The 22817-nt window shown below is 43.9% G+C and overlaps 1 protein-coding gene across 4 annotated transcripts in view; it reads right to left on the bottom strand.

Annotated features, from left to right (window-relative positions):
* Window positions 1–963: 963 nt before the first annotated feature.
* Window positions 964–22817, bottom strand: part of csnk1g1 (casein kinase 1, gamma 1) — a 53908-nt gene continuing 32054 nt past the window's right edge. The window contains exons 6-14 of one of the 4 annotated variants that reach the window (XM_083993628.1): window positions 17223–17457; window positions 17011–17096; window positions 15475–15559; window positions 15225–15373; window positions 15030–15137; window positions 11891–12001; window positions 10116–10222; window positions 6929–6952; window positions 964–5391 (exon numbers count right to left, since the gene is read on the bottom strand). In XM_083993628.1, coding sequence (XP_083849754.1) covers window positions 5337–5391; window positions 6929–6952; window positions 10116–10222; window positions 11891–12001; window positions 15030–15137; window positions 15225–15373; window positions 15475–15559; window positions 17011–17096; window positions 17223–17457 — 960 coding nt within the window. In that variant the 3' untranslated portion in view covers window positions 964–5336. The remainder of the gene's footprint in view (window positions 5392–6928; window positions 6953–10115; window positions 10223–11890; window positions 12002–15029; window positions 15138–15224; window positions 15374–15474; window positions 15560–17010; window positions 17097–17222; window positions 17458–22817) is intronic. The other 3 variants (XM_083993629.1, XM_083993630.1, XM_083993631.1) reach the window with 3 other exon arrangements.

Here is a 22817-nt window from a genome sequence, read left to right as displayed (position 1 = left end):
CAAATTCACCAAAATAAAAGTGTTTACCAACATTAAACTTGTAAAATGGACACTTAATAGACACAATTAGACCAGCCACTGACCCAGGTGAGTCTCCTCCCCACACAGGTGAACTGCATCAACCACTCTTTCCCCCCCTCTCCTGGGAGTGTTCCCAGCCCAGTGTCACTTCCTCACTACAATACTTTAAATCCAAGGGTGATCAAAGCGAAGACGCTTCAGAACAAAAGTGTTATCTACTATTACTGAAGTCATTTAACCAACTCTGCTCATTGAGGTGTGTGCGCATGTGTGATTGCGCAATTAAAACCAAATCCAGTCCACCCACTAGACTGCCTAATTTTGACTGCAGCCTCACACTTCGCCAGGAGAGGTCACTCTGAATGAAGCTTCGAGTAATTCAATGCTTCATTTGCTCCATCACTACTGTCCAAGTATGTCTCCAGACCTCCACCTTCCATTTGAGGATGCTCAATAGGGTTTTAGGAGTGCAAGGTGTCTGACCTGTCTGAGATGATGATGTCATCATGGAGGAGTGGAAGAGGTTTCCAGTGGCAACCTGTGAAGCTCTAGTGAACTCCATGTCCAAGACAGTTAAGGCAGTGCTGGAAAAAAAAAGGTAGCCAGTGCCACACAAAAAATGTACACTTTGGGCACTATTTGGAGAGTGTTGAGGGGACAGCAAATTTACACTGTTATACAAGCTGTACACTGACTACTTTACATTGTGTCAAAGTGTCATATCTTCAGTGTTGTCCCATGAAAGGATATAATAGAATATTTAAAAAAAAAATGTAAGGGGTGTACTCACTTTTGTGAGATACTGTACATGAAGAATCGCCCTGATCTTAAATATGAGAAATAACACTTAGAGTGTCAAGATAAATTGATACAAATAACTTGACAAAAGACAGTCCCACAAGGTGGAGAGATCTTTTATTTTACATAAAAAAGGGTGCAAACTGGAGTTTCCCTTTAGGTGTGGAGGGAATAAAAAGTGATTTTATAAGGTTCATGTGTGACACATTGTATTATATGAATTCAAGGAGGGAGAAAAAAACAGGCATCTCAGATAAAAAGGACCTTTACCTTTCTGCAAATTAAAAATACGAAACCATAAAAAGAAGAAACATGGGTCCTTCATTCTTGAAGCCCTTGACTAACTCATTCAAATACATTTTTGAAGTGACATTCATATTTCAACACAATAATATTTATTTACAGATTTAAGATTTCTCTTAATCATAGCTCTGAAAAAAAGACAATGCTGAGGGGAGGATAAACTCTTGGAGCTGTACAATTTGATTTTCCACAGTCTGAGAGAAAAAAACAAATAAAAAAAATCATCAAAGAATACATCTTGTATATGGAATCCCAACAGAAAAACAAAGACTACAATTGTGAACACTGTACAATTTACAATTTTCAAATAATCACAATATTGCAGTAAATGTCACCCTAAACCTCTCCCTCAAAAAAAAATATACAGTAAATCGAAGACAATTCTACAGTACAGCAACAAGGAAAAAGTGCCAGAGAACCCAAAAAGACCGAAGCCATTCATTCACACTTTAACTGTCCTTTGCTTTGATTTACACAGCTTCGACACACAGGAATGAGTTACACACATCCACAGCCATTAAGACAAGGCTGACGTCTGAAGTAATCCGTACGAGAAAAAATAAAGGAACTGAAATGGGATGAGCCGTGAGGAGACGTGGAAAAGTTATTTAATTTACATGAAGACTGGAAGCCATAACGTCTCGGTGATCCATCAGCACACGAGCCCGACAGGAGAGAGGCCGCTCGCTGTCGTCTCCACAGAAGCCATGCACATACAAATCACACAGAGTTCTCCTATATCGCTCTGCGTGAGGCCCAGAGAGTAGAAAAAGGAAATACATCAGAGTAATATGTCTATATCTACCGTTTTTCAGCCGTGAGCTAAGGAGTGAGGCCACTCACAGTTTTGAGGAGGAAGCAAATGTTGCAAAGACGACCAGTCACAAATTCAGCTCTGAAATAATAATTCAATTGGTCGGTTTCTCTCAAGTTACGGCGTAAATAAAAAAAGATAGAAAGAAAACTCAACAGAAACGACTCAAAACGACAACAAAACAAACACTTTTTTATGGACACACTCCAACACTTCCTGGTACTGAAAAAAAAAGAGCCACACTGCTCTGTGGTTTCTCAAAATGACAGTGGACACGTCAAGGACACAAGGTGGAATTCAATGGTCAAAAAACATTCAACTTCATATTTTTCTGGCACAGGTAAAAGGCATGGGCTAGTAAAGTAGTAGTCTCAAGGAATGGCACTGGAGGAATTGAGGGGGGAAACACTGAAGGCTGTATAGTCTGGATATCCATCTCACTACACAGGAATACTTTCAACTTTCTCTCAGGGAGCTGGGACACGACGCTCCGGGTGCAGCTGATGCTCAGTGTGGAGATTCACAGGCAGCAGATGTCGCAGGTTGTGGTTGGCTGGGTGGGGTGGGGTTTCACCCTCACCACATAAAAATACACAACGATGAATGTTTCACAGAGACAAAGTTGTGATGTTAGCCTCCACACCGGCATCAGCCTGCACCTCCCCTGGGCCCCGGCCGCGCTGACGCCAGCCTCGCCCAGTTGCTCACAGCAGCCGGTGCCGGACTCCACAGGCTGAGCGTGACAAACCTCACCTGTCCAACACCCTCCAGAGGCACTAAGACATCTCAAAGAAATGAATACCTGTCATTCAAATAGCCTGTTTTCCCACCATTCCTCTAAAAATCCTATTTGTGGAAATTCATAAGATAATGACCAAGAAAAATAACAATAAAAAAACAGAACAAAATGAACAAACGGAAAAGGTCCCATAGACTTTCATATTCAAGTACTTTCAATAACACAATAACTTAGACCCTGGAGTAACTGACATGTCAGGGGTAAGAATAAACCAAAAGCTATACAGTGTAAATACACGCAACAAGCAGGTTTACATACTGATTCATTGAGATAGTTTGCAACATCTACAACATCGTATTTCTAAAGATGATGGAGCAGGTCCACAAACGCCAAATCTAACACCCCACTGAGAGTTGATTCAAGTGTGTGTGTATGTGTGTAAATGTGAGTGTGTGCAGAGAGGATGAGGGTTGCATGGCACGAAAAGGGGGATCGGGCGGGGATAAAAAAAACTAACAAATTTAAAGTGTATTCCCTGCACCCTATAGGGAAGGCCTAGCACATGAGGCAGCTACAATTAAAGTAATAAGCACGTTTAAAGTTACAGTATTAAGAAGGCAGGGTCTTGTCAGGGAAAGCCGGGGTCAACAAATGTAGTGCAGTCATGGTTTGGAGCTTTTCTTTTTTTTTTTTTTCTTTTCTATTTTTAATTTTGTTACCCTCTCTTTCCCCATAAAACCATGGCTATTTGGAATGAAAAAAACAACAAATAAAACAAAACAAAAAATGCATTCAAAAGAAAAAAAATTCACATTAGCAAGATATAAAATAAAAACACCTATGTGTGGTTATTCACGCTCTGTTAGGAGGATAGGCAAGGTGACGTATCGAGGATATTGTTTCAAGGCAGTCCTCCATGACACTAAATGAAAAAAATAAAACAATAAAACAAATGGTATGGACATGTTCTCATCTGCGCTCACGGCCGACATGAGCTTTTCTCTCTCTGCGTTTGGTGAGAGGGACCCAAACATCAAACAGAGCTTTGCAGCACAGTGGGGGGTGGGGGGTCTTCAGACTGGACACGCAGGGGGAGGGGAGGGGCAGGGGACGTCTTAACACCAAACACATTATTAAACACCAAACCTCACATTTGGCATGGCTCTCTTAAGGGAAACGTCTTCAGTGTTACACAGGGAGGTCACTGCCTGCTCCGATACCGGCTGAGAACAGTTTGCAACGTTGGGCTTTTTATTCTACAGGTGACCACGCTGCAAGTCTCACAGCCCTCATGCTGCCAACTGGTTTTATCCTGCTAGCGACGTGGCGTGGTGTGGTGTGACGTGGCGGTCAACTGGTTGGGGTTAAGGCATTGGACTGTAGCATCGAGAGGCTGTGATTCAATCTCCATAGCACATCATGCCAGTTTCATCCCCCAGTGTCTACTGGTTCAGAGTCCATCAGCTACCATCACATTATTAAGATCAAGAACAATTAAGACTCCCAACCCACCCATCCATTTAGAATTTTGGTCTCGCCTTTTTTTTGAACGTTAACACCTTAACTACTATTTCCTTTCCATGCGCATAACAGATTATATGAATGCTCCAAAGTCTTTTACTTTTTCGGTCCATACATTCAGTGTGTATGTTTTAGAATTAGGAAGAAAACTGGTGGCAACCAAGAGATAAATAGCATAAATAGCAATTTCTTTTTTCCAGCCACATCTACAAGTGTCAGGTTGCTGCTCATCATCACAAAGCCAACGGGAGCAGAACTGCATGAGAGTCAAAAAAGACTGTAGTGTATTTTGACGGCGGCGTGGTTAAGGGGAGTGTTTTAACCAAGCAGCGCGAGCAGAAAAATCGTCCTCAGAGAACACAGTGCGCAAGATGTCTCTGGTCTTCTGTTCTCTCAGGCCCTGGTCCCGGCGCCAGGGGTCCCAGCGCCAGGGGTCCCGGCGCCAGGGGTCCACCTCTTTGGAGGAAAAAAAGTGCAGGGGCCAAATGGCTGACTGATGCTCTCTGTTACACTCTTGGCTCCTCGTTCAGGTTCACATTCAGCCCCGTAAAGAGGAATGAAGGGGCTTTGTGTCAGAATGAGTTAGCAAACTAACAATGGGCAAACCGCTTTGAACTGGGACTTGACAGAGGAAAAAACGAAAACATGATTTTGTGAGTGAAAACAAAGGAAGGATGGTATGTAGAGGTGGTAAGACTCCACAGGAAGATAAGATCCATCTCTTCCTTTACAATACCACAGAGGAGGGAAAACAACAACAACAAAAAAAGCCAAAAACATGATGAAGAAAAAAATAATACAAATGCTGGGCGTCATAGGGAGGGAAAACAAAAACAAGATTATCCTCTGCAAAATTCCAACTGATAGGTTCCCCATTTGGCCGACTGGCTTGCAAAACATTCCCACACATCTTGGAGGAGGACGAAAAAAAAGAGAAAAGAAAACTCTATAGTAGGACTCCCATCAAAGACACAAGCATCTTGTACATCTCTACAAACCGTTTTTTAATTGGTCCCTCCAGAGGACAATTCAATCACGATCTTTCAGTTGCCTCTTTTATCTGAATGGGACCTTATTGATTTCTGAAATCACAATCAACTGAGCCGGACACTTGGAACGTTTCAGGCAAGTGGTGGATGATCATTTGTGCCTCGGCGTGTTCTTCTTCCGTTTTCGCTTGAAGAAGCAGCAGCACCTGCGGACAGAGACGGACATTCAATGGTAGGTAGATGAGAGAGGGTTCAGATGAAGTAAAAAGAGAGAACAAACAGGAGCGGGTTGCTTTAAGTACTGGAAGTGTTTAGTCAAATTACTAATTTGTTTAATTTCAGTAAACCAAATCTGGACAGATGCCTTTTTTTTTTGGGGGGGGGGGGGGTCATATGAATGTGAACTGCAGCTGCCAGAAGGTTTGATTAGTAAAACATGAGGACTGAGGACAAAGATGGATGCATCTCCATCCACCGAGTGTTTGCACATTTATTCACCTCTCACCATTTTTTAAGAACAAAAACAAAATGGCAGAGGGGACTCAACTACAAACTGCTGCAGTGACTCTGAAGGAAATATTTCTCCTTTGCAAAAAAATAAAAAATAAATAAATGGAGCAGTGCACACAAAGAGCACAAGACAGGATGAGCCTTAATGGTCATAAAAACACACAGAGACAAGAAAAAAAGCTGTGGATCAAGACATAGGACAGTGACTGGGTGGTCTTGGATTAATTTATTACTAATAACAATGGTGCATCATGCAACAAGAGTTTAAAGGCCTTTGATCTGAAGCCAAATGCGCTACAAAAAAGGAGCTTAGCGTCAAACTTATCTTAAAGGGATAGTTCAACATTTTGGCCCTATAGTTTTAGCAGTACTCTTCGTTATCTTTATTTGTCGGTGCAAGGTATTTTTAGAACGGCGGAGCAGAGCTGTGAGCTGCTCAGAGCTACGCTACGGAGGCTCATGGGATTTCTTGGTTTCCCTCATCAAACTCATCACATACACAATCCAACAACTCCAGAACGCTCTGGTGGACAAGTTGTGACCTGCACATTCACCACACTATGAGATAATAATGGAACCAGACAGAGTTGTTTTAGAGGTAAATTCGTGCAAAATCGCTGATGCACGTTCCTGTCAGGGGCAGTTTTTCGGCAAGCAGTCTCTGTATTTGTCTCAAAAACAACTCCATCTCGTAACATTACGTTACGTTATCTCATAGTGTGGTGAATGTGCAGGTCACAACTTGTCCACCAGAGCGTTTTGGAGTTGTTGGATTGTGTTGAGTTTGATGAGGGAAACAGAGGCTAAATCCCATTAGCCTCTGTAGCGTAGCTCGGAGCAGCTCGTGGCTCTGCTCCGCCGTTCTAGAAATAGCTTGCACCGACAATTAAAGATAACGAACCTACTCCTAAAACTATAGGGATTATGGCAATGGGCCAATTTACCAAAATGTTGAACTATCCCTTTATAGTACTTCTTGTTTATTGTTTCCACCCTGATGTGATATTTGCCCAAGTAGTATGGCTGCTCATATGGCAGCACAGTTTACAGTCTTACTCCAAATTGAAAGGGAGACTGAATCATACACGTCAGACAGTGTTCGCAGCAGTATATAACACCATTGTACCGGCGACACTAGTTCAAATTTGCAAATTCTAACTCCACTTTGCCCAGCCTAGGCTGGTCCACTCCCTGTCCCATGAGTCTGATGTGGACTAGCGGAGAGGGACTCACCACAGGTTGAGCATTTTCACGCAGCTACAGAAGAAGAGAGAGGAAAGAGTGTAAAGAGAAAAGAAAGATAGATTAATACAACGAGACCAAGATGATGGGACTGGGCACATGCAACACTAAACATGCACACGAGCACACCAACAGGACACGGGTGGACACGGAGGGAAAGGTTCGGAGAGGAGGGATCACAGAGCGTCTGCTCTGCAGCGTATGATGTCTCCCAGAGCGTCTGGAGAGGAATGGGTTAAAAATATCAAAATGTGCTATAACTGAATGTACATTTAACATCCTGTCTCAACAATTACCCTGTCTGCTTTTCTAAATACGTATTGATCCTTCATATATAATTCCATTTCCTTGTTTTCAAGTCCTATTCTCTAATAATATATTCTTGACGTCAGACATTGAACACCGGTCTCTAACCTAACCTCTAGGATGCTGGAATGTGAAAAACGTCAAGTGGAACAGAAATAGCCCAGGTTTGGGTTAAGTCTACTCTGCTTAGTCCTTCCTAAGCTCTAAGTGACCAGGTTTTAACTATTAATTTACTCATCATTAAATCTTACATGTCTTTGTGAATATGGCTTTAGTAATGTGCGCAGCAGTTGCCAGGAAACATCTGTTGCACTGCTGAATCCAAAGCATCTGAATATGTAAACAGGGAGTTGAACATGTAAACAGGGAGTTTACATATTCAGCTAGATTTGAAGAAATGTAGCTTGTAACCCTTGTAAAATATAGGTAGGAAAATAGAGAGGAAATATTCACATCAGATGAGCTAACTGGAGCTATTAGGTTATATAATATATTCTATATAATAATAATAATTAGTAAAACATAATGATATTAACTGGAGGTATATTTGACATCTTGACAATTACCTCTGTAACTCTTTAAAAAGCTAATAGAGCTCATAGTGAGATCCTATCAGCCGTAAGATACACAACAGTTAAAACTGGCTGTACATTACAGCTTATCTTCGGGTAAGAAAGTCTTCTTCTTATTGTCTGATAACATTAGAATAACTAAAACATGGACCGTCTACTGCTACAAATCAACTGGGAGATACACAACCCTGTGATTTTATGAATTGCGCATTACTGATGGAAACCAAAATCCACAACAAGTTTAATCCGAAAAACATGAGTTACTGTTTGACAGTCAAAAGCTAATTTTGGCCTGTGAAAGTAAATAAAAACTTTAACCAAGTGGTATTAATTCACCATAGGAACCTGATGCTGAAGCACGATGACAAGATACACAAGTCGTACTGGGATATGCAATAGTGCAGTAAGAGATGCTACAATGAAACCTGATGGCTGCTGAAAGAAACAGCAAAATGGAGTTCATGATATTTAGCTTTGGAATCATTTTCTTTTATGTATAACATCAGCTGCCCAAGTGATGACTGACCCAACATTAGCTGCTCTGTGCAGCACCCATTCGGAACTGACTTTTAAAGGGACAACAAGGAGTTTTGGAAAGCGAAGTGTTATCACCCTACATTTATCATGAGCCTCCACACGCACGGTGAAATTCTTGGACCGGTGCAAGACGGACGTCATTCCCATGACCCGCTGGGCAGCGTCCGCGAAACCGAAAGTAAGGAAACGCTGGTCCCAGCATTTCCACCACTAATAATAATAACAACAACAAAATAACGATAGAAACAAAACGATATATTTATATTATATACGTATATTTAACAAGTGGGTAACGTAGATTCATCCACATTAATATGAGACTTTTTTATAACCAAATACAAACTCCTTGTTGTCCTTTTAATTAAATATAATATTTTTGTTAAAACCTTAGACAATACGATTGTTTAATTATTAAATTCACCCAAAATCGATAAGTCACCAATCATCTACTCACTCCAAAAGCGTTTTGATAACTCCAAATGTTCTCCAAACCCTTCCTTGGCATGACGGTGAATTATTGATTTGGGGTGAAATATCCCTTTAATGTACCAGTTTTTTAATGAACCCTGTGTTTACTGAAGGAGGAATAAACATCTGCCTGCTCCGAGTGTTCATTCAGATCCAACACCACCACTAGTGATGACTAGCTACATGGACCCATAGTGTTTTTGGGTAATGTTTATCAATGGGCCCAGTGGAGCCACATCAACGGCCTGACTACAGGGACGCACCGGGCTGACATGTGTTGATGGTAACAAAGCTGCCTGCAGCCAAGTCCTGCTCTCCTCCCTCAATCAAAGCCGACTCAGAATAAAAAGTTTTTTGCTCAACCCAAGTAAGTGTGGTATATCTCAGCATGTGTAGCTTCTCTGCTTTTCAAGCTCGTAACTAAACCTTCTCCGTTTGCACTTTTATCAAAGAGGAGGGGGAAAAAAATCTGTGATCTGTTTTCTGTGATATCCAACAACCGCATAGTAATGATTTTCTCCATTATTATATTTTCTCTCTCGGAGCTGTGTGTGTGTGTGTCTCTCTCTTCGAGGAGCACCGCTCACTTCTTCGCAGTCAGCTCGACAACATGACATTCAGCCGGTGGCGGCGGCGGCGGCATCTCCACACAGCGGGCGGCAGTGCGGCGTGGCTTCATTCCAGCAGCTGATGCTGAAGAAGATCTTTAGCTGCTGCTACCTGCTCTTGGAAAAAACTGAACCCGACCACTGCTGACATGTTTGTCTCTCGGGGGAGGAGAGAGGAAGAGGACAATGACATCATGTGTGTCATCCTCATGCATGTGACCAAGTGGCCACATGGACTTTACAATCTGGTGTGATCTGGAGTCTGGACTGCACTGCCCTGATGGTTACTGGTGCTGCTGAGACGTGATGATGAGGCACACCCTGAGTGGCTGCCACTGAGCGTAACCTCTATTAATGGCTGACTGCTCCACATATGAGAAACTGTTTGAGGTCTGACTGACAAGACCATCCACCCTGGGTTTTTTCTCTTAAAAAAAAAAAGTTTGGAGAAAAGCATACGAGACAGTCAGCAGTCAAAAACCCACACAGTCAGACAGAAGATAATAGGCACAGGAGCAGGATGACAGCTGGGGGTGGGGGCTGTCACATTTCCACAGCATAGTAAAGGGTGGCGAGGGGGGGGGGGGAGAGAGAGAGAGAGAGAGAGAGGAGGAGCGGGAGAGAGAGAGAGAGGAAGCGACAGATGGACATCATGGAGGAGAGGTGTGGCAGGTGTGCGACACGTACTTGGCCTCGTCCACCACTTCCACCTCTGCCTGAGCCGTGATGGGAGCGTTGGAGTGCGCGGCTAGCGGATCATCTGCGTTCAGCTCCCCATTGGTTGAACTGACCACCTGCGGCACAGATGGGCATGAGTTCAGAGCGAGCCGCGGACGTTTTGGATCAGTCTGCACAGAGAGCCTCTCTAACTTTCATCGTCTCCTCTGGGGAAACATGTCGGACAACAACAAGGAACAACACACTGATAACACAAATGTGACCCAGATGCCTTGTATTTAGTGAAATATTTTTTTAAATACCACATTTATTACTTACTTTTGTAATAAAAGTCTTCCAAGTCTGTTACCAGGGCATTCCTCACTCTAAAATCATTTCGGTAACACTTTACTTGACGCCTATCTCTATAACACATTATAACCATACTTATGAGTTACTTTATAGCTTTATAGCGTTTTAGGCCCTGATACATTTGATTTGACCTGCATCAAACCAAACCTTCTCTGTCTTTCACTGTGCACTCACTCTGTGTACGCATACAACTTTTAACCCTGGTAAATGAAAAAATATGAGCGTTACAAATCATAACAACAGTGATAAACAACCAAACACCACTGACAGCATGACAGAGATAATCAAACACCACCACCAGAGCACAGAAACATGGTCAGCCGACGGACACACAAAATCCACAATATGCAAATTATAGCAGTTGATGAATGAACTGTTAAACCTGTAGAAGAAATGTCATTATAATTGTTTTAAAATGTGGTCTTGTGTGCACAGGTGTAAACAGTGTTGACCTTTGTAAATCTCCCCATTCACTCCCATACATGTCCAAACACCAGAAGAAGAAGAAGAAAAAGATGTGGACTTGACTTGTTTACTTGTTGTGAAATGACTACAACTACTAGCAGCTCCACACTGTTCCAACATGGTATTTAGTAGCAGGAATGGAGATCTACTAAAAGCACACGGTGCAGACACCTGTACAAACAAGACTACAGAGGGACAATCTGTGGTAATGGCAAAGGAGAGAAAACCTGCACCGGACTATCCTTTAAGCACAATGACCTTTGCGTGACTTCACAGCATGCACTGAGCCTGCTAAGCCAGCCTTGATCTTGCGAGGAATGCCCAAGAGCCCCCCCCCCACACACACACACACACACACAAGTCCACAACCAATAATAAAGCTAAACCAAATTTTCACCAATCTGGGGGTCGTGGCACCTGATGACATGCATGTTGGTGGTGCAGAAAAATAACATTTCCCAGCCAGGGGTAAAGGGGTGGGGGTGGGGGGGGTTATATGGTTGTAGATCTGTCTCACACACACAAGACTAAAATAAATAAATAAACAAAAACAAATCAATTGCCATACCCTCCTTGGCATTTATTTGTTTTTGAAATACCAATAACTTGCACTGTTTTTTCTTTCGTCAATTCATTTCTGATCAATTACGACAGTACACAAATGACTGTGTAATAGAAATCCAATCATTGCTTTTCTTGAAGGTGGAAGCAGTCCAAATATTCTGAGTTGATCATTGAGTATTTTATTGATTATGAGCTGAGTATTGTTAGTTTTAGTTTACAATACAAATACAATCTCTGCCTCATTTGTCAATAAAACAACCTCGACCAACTCAAAATAGATCCAAAGCCTTTGTCCTCTTTTGCTCTCTCTCTTTCTCATTACTTGGGATTAAATCCTATGAGACAGATCTGACTCCATAGAGACTGAATGGGGGCTGCTGATTGACCAGGTGAGGGGTGTATACCTGCACTGAGCCCCCGTGCCTGTCCGCTGCCAGGTGGGAGGTCAGATAGGAGGAGTTTGCTTGGCGTGTGGGCTGCACCTCCCATGCTCCTCGTCGATCTGAGACCGCTGTCTGCTCAGGAGTTGGAGACGGAGGGGGGTGGGGGGAGCGTCGGTGATGGGAGGGGAAGTGGGAATGGGGTTGCAATGGGAGAGGGGAGTGGGGGGAGGGGGAGTGATGGAATAATTGTGTTAGGAAAGATGGGTATTTGGGTGTGCGAGGCCAGGTACCATGCAAAGCAGCATGAGAAATGGAGAAAAAAAAACGTAACAAAATAAAAGAGTGAATCAAAATCAAAGCAAGGCTTCAGCCAGAGAACTAAAAACTAATGAGGTCAAATGGAGGTAAGCTCTTACATCGCACACTTTGGCCTCGATTATACTCACTACTAGCACAGAAATGTAACTACTAAACACTAGTCAACAAGGTTTTAACCTTTTACACTCAAACTAAATGTTCAGTACATTGAGCAATGAAATCACTGAAAAGCAGAAACTTCAAATTTGACTTCACTCATACGGAGTGAAAACATGACAAGAGTTTGAGCTACAGCTGTGAACTCGCCTTTAAGGCAACCGCATACTACGACATACGCAAAAATGAACTGCACAGAGGATACCATTACAGAAACATCAAACAACCTGAGCACATCTGACATACTCTGCTCCGTCCTCTTAACCCGTCTCATTACAGTGTTGGAACTGGATCAGTCATCATCACCTTTGTGATTACGGTCAATGTCCACTGTGAAATACTCATCAACAGCCACAACGATTACAAATTTGTTCCAAACATTGAAGGGATATTCCGGCGTAAATTTAACCCATAGTCCAACGCACCGTAACAGAGTTAGACCCCCCCCCTCGAGAGATGAAGTCTGCTAACCGCTAGCTACTCTAGTTGTAGCAACTTAAGCAATGACCGCACCATAACAAACAGCGCAGTATACGGATCCACTGGCAACCGATCAAAAAGCCACTTAGAGCCACAAATAATGCTCAAAACAGCACCAAACATCATCAACAGTACAAACAGGGTCCCAGTCCATAATACAAGGCATCAAACATATGTTAGCTTAGCCTGGTGAGACGAAAACAACTCACCCACTCTCCTCCAGTTATACGCTATGCAGCAACTTTCCGTGTCCAGGCACTGACAGCACACGTCCGAGGCCGACTGGCAGCATAAACATCTGGCTTCAGTGGCCACCGACAGGCAGTGACCACCACACTGACCACTTGATTCCCCCAGGTCCAGCATTTAGACTCCACCAGCTCTCTCCATCTGTCACTTTTAGCCTTCATTTCCAGCACATAGCCTCCACCGCAGCTGCCCCTCTTTGACTTTACTCCTCCATTTCCTTCAGCTTGTCTTCAGTAAACTCGGTCTCAAACTGATCGATCGAAATGCAACCAGTCATTGTTGTTGTCAAACTCCATAAACTCAGCCGTGTTGTCCCTGCTGTGATGTCTCTTCCGGCAACGAACGGCGTCCTGATAACGCGTGTGACGTCGCGTCTAATCTCGCGCTTGTTTACTTAATTCTCTCTGTTCATTTCCCTGTGAACACTCGATAATAACTTTTATAAACTGAGAGGCAAGATACATAGGAACTTGGCTGCATTATATGGAGTAATACACACACATTCATCCTTGAGCTGCGGGACTCTACTTCACTCGGTAATCGCCTCCACGCCAGCTGACTACCTGTACTGTAACCATGGCTGTAACAAGCAGACATCACAGATGGGATATGGAGGAATCAAGTGGTCAGTCTGGTGGTCATTGCCTGTCGGTGGCCGCTGAAACCAGATGTCTGTGCTGCCAGTCGGCCTCAGTGTGTGTTCAGTGCCTGGACTCTGTGTTGGACACGGAAAGTTGCTGCATAGCGTATAACTGGAGCAGAGTGGGTGAGTTGTTTTCGTCTCTTTTCAATAGAAACCAGGCTAAGCTAACAGATGTTTGATGCCTCGTATTATGGGCTGGAACCCTGTTTGGTGCTGTTCTGAGCATTATTTGAGGCTATAAGTGGCTTTTTGATCGGTTGCCAGTGGATCCGTATACTGCGCTGTTTGTTATGGTGCGGTCATTGCTTAAGTTGCTACAACTAGAGTAGCTAGCGGTTAGCAACATCATCTCTCGAGGGAGGGTCTAACTCTGTGTTACGGTGCGTTGGACCATGGGTTAAACTTACGCCGGAATATCCCTTCAATGTAGCGATGACTGGGATTTATTAATTAATTCCTTCTTAAATAACTAAGTGCCTAAAACTTACACTATAAGCAGAACTAATGATGAGACCCTGAAAAATAACAATATTTGGGCTGTTAAAGGTACATTGTGTAGGAATTACTCCCATCTAGCGTTGCGGTTGTATATTGCAAGCAACTCAGTCGTATTTTTCATGCTGCATTCACGTGAAATCGGTTAGATGGCAGACGGACAGCTGCTGCAGGTAACAGCTTAAACAAGCCTTTATATAAACAAGTGGTCCGTCAGCACGAGGCAAAACAATACACGTGACAGTTTGTTGTCATGGTGATGTCGTATTGTTGACCTGTCCCACGTTCTACCGGCTTTCTCTGGACTCACAGTCCTCACAGTCCTCACTGCGTTACCGCGGTGACTTTTCACAGACGCCACCTTGACCTGAGCCGACAGCTCCGGTGTCTCCGCTGAGTTTCTGTGGTTTCCTACCGTCACGCTGCCATTGAACGTAAAAACATGGCGACACCACATGGCAGCAGCACCGAGCTTACCCGCTCCATGGAGATATGAATGATATGAACGGCTCATTCAGAGCTGAAAGGAACACTTCAGTTTGTTGATGGGGGGGATTACTGATTAATGAAGAACAGACTTTTGAATGGAATAATCGATTTTCGTGAATAGATAACAGGAGAACTTACACAATGTACCTTTAAAGATGATGTCTTACACCTGTCATTGTGCCTGTTACCATCAGGGGGCCGGTGCTCATGTGTGGCCCTCACATATGTTTATGTATATAAGGTATATAGTTCAGGTTTAAATGCATGGGTTGCTTCCCCTGGAACAAAACATACACACACATCCACCACTACAAACAAACCCTGGTGTACCTGATTTCTGATTGGTGGGTGCTGCGAGGGCCGGTCTCTGTGAGGGTGGCTCTCTCTCGTGACGGCAGACGCTCCGGAGTCTATATGGACAGACCCCACTGGTGTGGGCTGAGGGGGGAAATGACACTCAGTTAAAAGCCGTGCAGGGGCGCGGCCTGCTGAAAGGTTCGTCCAGCGGCTTCACGGTCGACTTACTATCTGTCTGCCAACCCAGTCGTAGGTGTAGTCAAAGGTGTATCCTTTCCGCTCAAACAGCTCGGTGAACAGGGTCCTCAGGTACTCGTAGTCGGGCTTTTCAAAGAAGTCCAGCCGCCTCACGTATCGCAGGTAGGTGGCCATCTCCTCTGAGGTAATCAAAGAATAAATATGATTTAGTCTCTAATGTGGTTAGAAGCTTTACGGCCACATCCACGTACAAACTACAGCTGTCTTCGGTGTACAGTACCTGGGAAGTTCTCACAGAGGACCTCAATGGGAGTGTTTCGTTTTGTGTCTCCGATCTTCTGGTATCGTTCTTTCAACGTGTCGGCCTGCAGCAGAGCCAAGACATTGAACATATCAACCATTTCTGATGTCTAGGAAGCATTTGTCAGACATGATCCTATTATTTAATACAAACTGGTTAATGGCCTCTATACACTGTGCGATTTTAGCAGTCTTACAAGACTATTGCATGACACACTGTGCGACATGGATCCAATCATCTTTGGTACGACGTCAAGTTTGACTTGTGCAGATTGTACGATGATCGTTCTACTGAATCGCAGCCCCCCCCCCCCCCCCCCCCCCCCCCCCCCTTTTCTCCCTCCCTTTCACACACAGACAGACACACACACACATTTGCCTGTCACCGGCACCAGAGGAGCAGTAGCTACCGCCAGTTGTCGTTTATCGCTGTCCGTTATTTAAAAATGAAATCACGACCTGTATTGGTACCGGAGAACATCAATATTCTCCGGTAGGCTGCCGCTTCTCATCACAGTGCGCACCTTGAGTTTCTTTTTTTTGACATAGTTTAAATTCACACACAACTTTTCTGACGGCTGTATGAGTCCTCATGCTCCTCCTCCTTCTGCGACAGCAAAAGGAAACATTTATACTTTTCCAGACAAGATGATATAAACTAGCTATACCTACATTTCTTTTAAATTGAATGACTATTTACTCAAAAATCATTTCTCATCCTTATCATCTGCGCCACCATAGTAAAACTGATAGACGTCCATCAGCTGATTAGTAGACGTAGGTCGTAGCAGTTTTAATCGCAGGTTGTCTTTGGTCGCAAGACGCCGACAACGGCCGTCCTAGAAGAACCTGTCTCACAGTACGAGATAAGACGGTCGATTTTGAGCCACGACCAAAGATTTCACCACGATTCTCCTACGATGGTCGTCTTTCATCTGCGACGGCCAAAATCACACAGTGTGTACAGGGCATAAAAGGGAAATTCAAGTTCTGACTGGTGAGAGACGGTTCATGTTATGGTGCTTTTCCACTACACGGTGACTGCACGGCTCGGCACGGCTCGGTTTAGGTGCTGAGTTCTTCATAGTCCCTCCTCAGCAGGGGCGCGGTCGTCATACCACGGTGGCTATGGCCGCGTCGTCTCACTCTCTTTTTTCAATTCTCTCGTCAGCTCAGTACTCACTCGTCGTCTGCACCTCCATCACGGACCACAGCGTGGTCACATGAAAGAACACTCTTCCAGTGATGATGCTCTGGCCAATCAGTGGAAGGCAGTTGGTTGACGTCATGTTTCAGTATCGCTTCGGCTCGCTTAGAACCTGGGCTGACGTGTTACCAAAAAAGTACCAGGTACTATGGGCCAGTGGAAAGTGTAGAGCCGTGCCGTGCCGTGCCGTGCCGTGCCATGCCGTACCGCACTAGTGGAAAAGCACCATTAGTTTAGAATGATGGTTTTTTTTTTTTTTTTTTTACATGGGATAACAGGTTTTGGAGCCCCTCCATGTGCTTCTCCTACCTTGAGTCCTTGCCAAGGGAGACTCCCACGAAGGAAATACATGAACATGTGGCCTAAGGCCTCCAGGTCATCTCGCCGACTTTGCTCTGTATGAATAGATTTGACAACATTTTACTGAGAAACTTCAACAATGAAATGCAAACTTGCTTTACATACTGCAATAAACATTTAAAAACACTACAGCACAACACAGAGCAATAGGTGAAACGTACCTTTGCCTAAATGTGTATTGATGGACATATATCGGGCAGTGCCAGTCAGACTCTTATGTTCCCGGTATGGAATGTGTTTTTTGGTCTCGGGGTCGATGTACTCTTTGGCCAGGCCAAAGTCAATGATGTGGATGATGTGTTCCTTTTTATTCCCTTGCCGTCCAATGAGAAAGTTTTCAGGTTTTACATCTCTATAGATGAGGTTTTTCGAGTGCACGTACTCCATTCGAGAAATCTGGCAAGACAAAAAACAGTAGAGTCATCAGTTTACTAGTCCTGATAAGAGCTTTGCAGCCTCTTTAAATGGTTGTATTGTGTCTATTGAGCTTGATCAAATGTAATAGGTCATTGAAGGATCCAGTGACCCACACTAGTTAGGATGTCATTCTGCTTCTGCAACATCCTTTCACTTTACGGCAGTGCAATACTTTAATGGCATAATGAGAGGTTTGAAGACACAATTCATAAAATCAAAAGCACATCATTCTATGAAGTTCCTGCTATAATCAGAACATGTTTTTTTTTTTTTTTTCATTATTTATCAATTGTATAGTGATTTTACAATTACTTCATAGGCCTTTTCTTTTTAAGTTTGGGTCTAATTCTATAAAACATCTTTTTAGAGCAGGGGTTCGGGTGTAGTAATTATTATAATTAATTCATAATTATTATTAACGGGGTAATTACCAAACTTAATCTTTTGTTATAATTATGGATAAAATGCCATTTTCCAATAGTTTAAAATTTGATTTGATTTCTGAAAATCGTCTCACCACCCCCTGTGCCGTCTCGCGACCCCTCCGTGCCGTCTCCACCACTTTGGGAACCACTGGTTTAGATACATACTTTTTATTTTCACCAGTGGAACCAATGATTTTTCTGTTCAGACAGGCTTTCCTAGGTCGTTCCTAGATGTTTTTATTCTCTTTCTGCACTTTCTTCTCCTCCTTTAGCTATTCTTCCTTCTGCTGATTTTAATCGTGTCTGCTTTTAATCGTGTCTGATTTTTCTCTTAGTCTTTTGTTTATTTAGTTTTTTGGTTTCTGTAGCACTTTGAGATTACTTTATGAAAAGTGCTTTACAAATAAAATTTATTATTATTATTATTAATGATGTTATGGCATCTCTTGTGAAAACGACAGTAGAAAAGATGGCAGAGATGCCGGTGTCTCTGCTCTGACACAACCTGCCTACGTTGTGCTGTGTTCTGTATGTTTCTTGACTAATCTGCAGGAGCTGTCTGCTTTACAAGAGCGCTGCAGGTTTAGTGCTGACAAAATTAAGTGTTGGAAAGTTCTGAGATGTCTCAGGCGCCTGAAGGAGGGCGGGCCAAAGTGCCCTCTGAACTGCTTAAACCTAATGAGATTCGGTGATGGCTTTACTGCTTTCAACAGCTCCCAGTGGTACATGTACAGTACAATGACACAGTGCTATTTTGCAAAGAACTTTTGCAAAGAACTAATCATTCCTTACTGTCCTACCAGAGCACTCCGCTCCCAGAACGCAGGTCTGTTAGTGACTCCCAGTATCTCTAAAAACAGACTGGGAGGTAGAGCCTTCAGTTACCGGGCTCCTTTACTGTGGAACCAGCTCTCTCCATGGGTCAAAGAGGCAGACACTCTAACTACATTTAAGTCTAGACTTAAGACCTTCCTTTCTGACAGGGCTTTTAGTTAGGGCTGGTTCAGGTAGCTCTGAACCATTTTATAGCTACGCTGCTATAGACTAATACCCCTTTCCCACTGGTCAAAAAACCTGTTTAAACCTTCTAACAACTGGCTTTTGGTGGCAGTGGGAAAGGCGACGCGGGTCAAACGACTCGGCAAGCGACGCGGGTTAAAATCGCCTTTAATCGGCTCGGCTCCGAACGGCTTGCAGTGGGAACGCCAGACCCGCGTCAACCCGCTAATTTACGTGATGACACTGAACGTTACGTGACGCTACGTCATCGCGCCGGTCGCGTCTCATATCACGTACCAAAACAAAGCTCTGCTCCGCTCTGCTCTCATCCGAGACTGGGATCAAAACATCAGAGAACACTGACCAAAAACGATTGAAAAAAAGAAAAGAAAAGAAGCGACAGTCTGTTTAACTGACGTGTTGCCGCGGACGTCCGTCATCCGGCCGCAGCAGACTCTCTGTCCTCCGCGGTCCTGGTGCTCCGCAGGTCAGCCAGTCTGCCTCGTCTGCCTCGGCGGACGGACACTCCGCGGCGGGCGGCTGTGGCATGACTGTGTGTGTCTCTTGCACCGCGGATGAGAGCGGGGCGACTGGTTTATGCTCTGTCTGATCCCTCAGCGGGGGGTCAGACTCGGCTCATTTTGGTCAATGGGAAAGGGGCCAAATGCCGATTGTTAGCGGGTCGACCCGCGTTTAAAAAATCCGCGTCGACCCGCTAATTTTAGTGGGAAAACGGCTTTAGACTGCTGGGGACACATCTGGTTACACAGAGCCCTCTCCTCTCCTCTCCTCTCCTCTCCTCTCCTCTCCTCTCCTCTCCTCTCCTCTCCTCTCCTCTCCTCTCCTCTCCTCTCCTCTCCTCTCCTCTCAGTACATTTTTGAACTGTCATTTTCTGTTGTACTTTGTAGTTTGGCCTTGGTGTCTCGCACTCTCTCTGTGTTTTCACAGATCCACCGGAGCTCCATCTCTCTGCACCAGCCGCCACCTGCATCACCCCCCTCCCGCCCTTTCCCCTGCTGTTAGACCGGCCTCCCCTCCCTTCCCATGGACCAGTCTACCACCCAGTCCTCCCATTAAGCTGGCCTGCTCTCCCTGCCCTCCTCAGAGGATGTGAGGGTCTAAGGGCAGAGGATGTTGTTGTGATGCCATGTAAAGCCCTTTGAGACAAACTGTTTGTAAAAACGGGCTATACAAAATAAAATTGCCTTGCCTTGCCTTGCAGGGTAACAGAAGGCTCTGCACTGGTACTCCAACCTTTCCACCTGCACATGGCCTGTTTTGTATTCATGCAAATGCTATAAAACAGCATTACAGATCATCCAACTAATTTTACACTACACTTTGTTTCCAGCAACACCAGGGCTTTTCTGTGAGACAGGCTTGTTTTTTTTTTATTATGTCCCACATCATATCTTCTATTTCAGAAGCTCTCCTAAATGTTGATTTTTTTATTTTGCTTCAGCTATTTGATATCAAAAGAATCACATCCTCCATCTTGGCCGTGAAAACAATTTGACAATTAGATCATTCTTAACTGTAGGTTGACTCACCAGCTCTCATCCAAATCTGTTTTGCTCAGCTGTCAGCTGATTAAAGTCTAATGGCTCCTCTGCATCGTGACAGAGGCTTGCATCAGTGCTGAGTAAAGATCATGTTGTTGCACCTATAGGGATGATGCTGTGCTGATTTTACCTGAAGTGCAGTTTACAGTCATGTACTTGGTCTTTAGGTCTGAAGCCGGATTGATTTTCCACACATCGATTTAGAAATACACCACATTTCAGTCTTACACAAGAAGATGATAATTAAAGCAGAAGTAAGCGGAATGTTTGTGTTAATATAAGTCTTAAATAGTTCTATCTTCTGACAGCAATCACTTACATAGAGTGTTTGGTCTGAAACACGGGTCTGTCAGTCACTCTGCTCTGCTGTAAGCCGAGGAGAAAACTTTCCTTGTATCCTACAACCTTTATCCAATGAGGAGAGAGAACGGCATAAAGGGGCGGTGCTCTCTGTGTGTGCAGCCAAGGGATGCGCGTGAATGTGGTGACGTAGGGACGAGGACCAATAGATCCATGACAAGGGCGGGGGCTGCTAACTCCATCGGCTGACAAAAAGTTAGCCAAAACCACCGGATCACTTACTTCTGCTTTAAAAATGTTTTTTGTGTCAGTGTTTTTCATATCCTCATGTTCTATGGTGTATTTTAATTGCTGTTATAATTCCTCTGTGTAAAAAAAATATGTAATGATTTTTTAATGTATAAAAAATTATACTTTTATAAATGAACAGGTATGGGTACGGGCGGACCTGAAAGTAATGCGGGCAGGTAACTATTCTACTTTGTAAAGCAGACACGAAACAGACAATGTCACTGACTGAGTCGCTGTGCCAGGAGACACGGGGATTTATTTTGGACCAATTTGGACTTTACCTCGTCCATAATCTCCTAAGGGCTAAATCAGACGTTTGGGAGAAGTTTGGTCTCCTCCAAGACCAGGAGAATATTGTTGTTGTTAGTGGCGCGGGTAACGGTTCGGGTAACAGGTCTCTTTATCGACGGGCAGGCGGGTCTGGATGAGATTTGGAGATGATCCCGGGTAACGGGTCGGGTAAAGGGACTCTTTACTGACGGGTGGGGCGGGCACGAGTTTCCAAAATTGGATCCGTGCAGGACTCTGCTTTGAATCATTAAAGGGATAGCTCAACATTTTTGGCAAATTGACTCATTCCCATAACCCCTATAGTCTTCGGAGTAGGTTCGTTTCCTTTAATTGTCGGTGCAAGCTGTTTGGAATGGCAGAGCAGAGCCGCGAGCTGCTCAGAGCTACGCTATGGAGGATCAGCACGCTATGAGATTGAACGTTACGAGACAGAGTTGTTTTCAAGGCAATATGCAGAGACTACTTGCCGAAAACTGCCCCCGACGGGAATGCACATCAGAGGTGGGTAGTAACGCGCTACATTTACTCCGTTACATTTACTTGAGTAACTTTGTACTTCTAAGAGTAGTTTCAATGCAGCCTACTTGTTACTTTTACTTGAGTACATTTCTTCAGAAGAAGCGGTATTTTTACTCCGTTACATTGAGCTTCACTCCGGTCGCTACTCGCTACTTTTTCTTATTGATCCAATGTGCGATCTGTTTGTTTATGTCTTAATCATAGAGGTTTTAATGGAGATACTTCCGAGCCTCTGTCACATGACTGCGTTTCACCAATCAGATGTAGCCACTCGCGACGTTTGCCTTCTTTTAACCAATCAGACAGAGCCAGGCAGTCACATGACTGCACACAAAATCTCCGCGGTAAACAGGGCGGCCACTCCGCCTCAAATTTGAGAAACTGCAGCTAGTAAATGATTAGGATGACGTCAGCCCTGGTATGTTGTGGATAATAGTGGATAATGTCCGTGAAGGTTCTCAGTCATCCAGATCATCTTATTCTTCTTCCTCCCCTACAGTCTATGTTTAAACCCCATACACACCTGGAGACATGTGACTCCTAGTCACATGACCACCCCTCCAGTTTCGGGGGTGTGGTCATGTGACACTAGAAACCAATCATAGGACCCCCCCCCCCCCCACACACACACACACACACACACACACACACACACACACACACACACACACACACACACACAGTCACAGATAGACACACATCAGACACCACTCCCACACAAAGAGCTTATGGACAGTTCATAGATCTTTCATAGATAGATAGGCCTATGTAAATTATTGTGGCTGAATTTTGTCTTCATTTATGTTACTTTGTAAAAAATGTAATTTATGCTTTTGTCTTAGTTGTTAAATGTTGTTCTTTGGCAATATCTGGATTTTTTCTTTGCTATTATATTTCTGTGTATTTGATTAGGCCTACATTTACGCGCTGATCATTAAAGGAACAAATCAG

Source organism: Trachurus trachurus (assembly GCF_905171665.1).
Source record: "Trachurus trachurus genome assembly, chromosome: 3".
Taxonomy (NCBI): domain Eukaryota; kingdom Metazoa; phylum Chordata; class Actinopteri; order Carangiformes; family Carangidae; genus Trachurus; species Trachurus trachurus.
The sequence above is the reverse complement of the archived record's forward strand: the minus strand, read 5'-3'. Positions and strand labels throughout refer to the sequence as shown.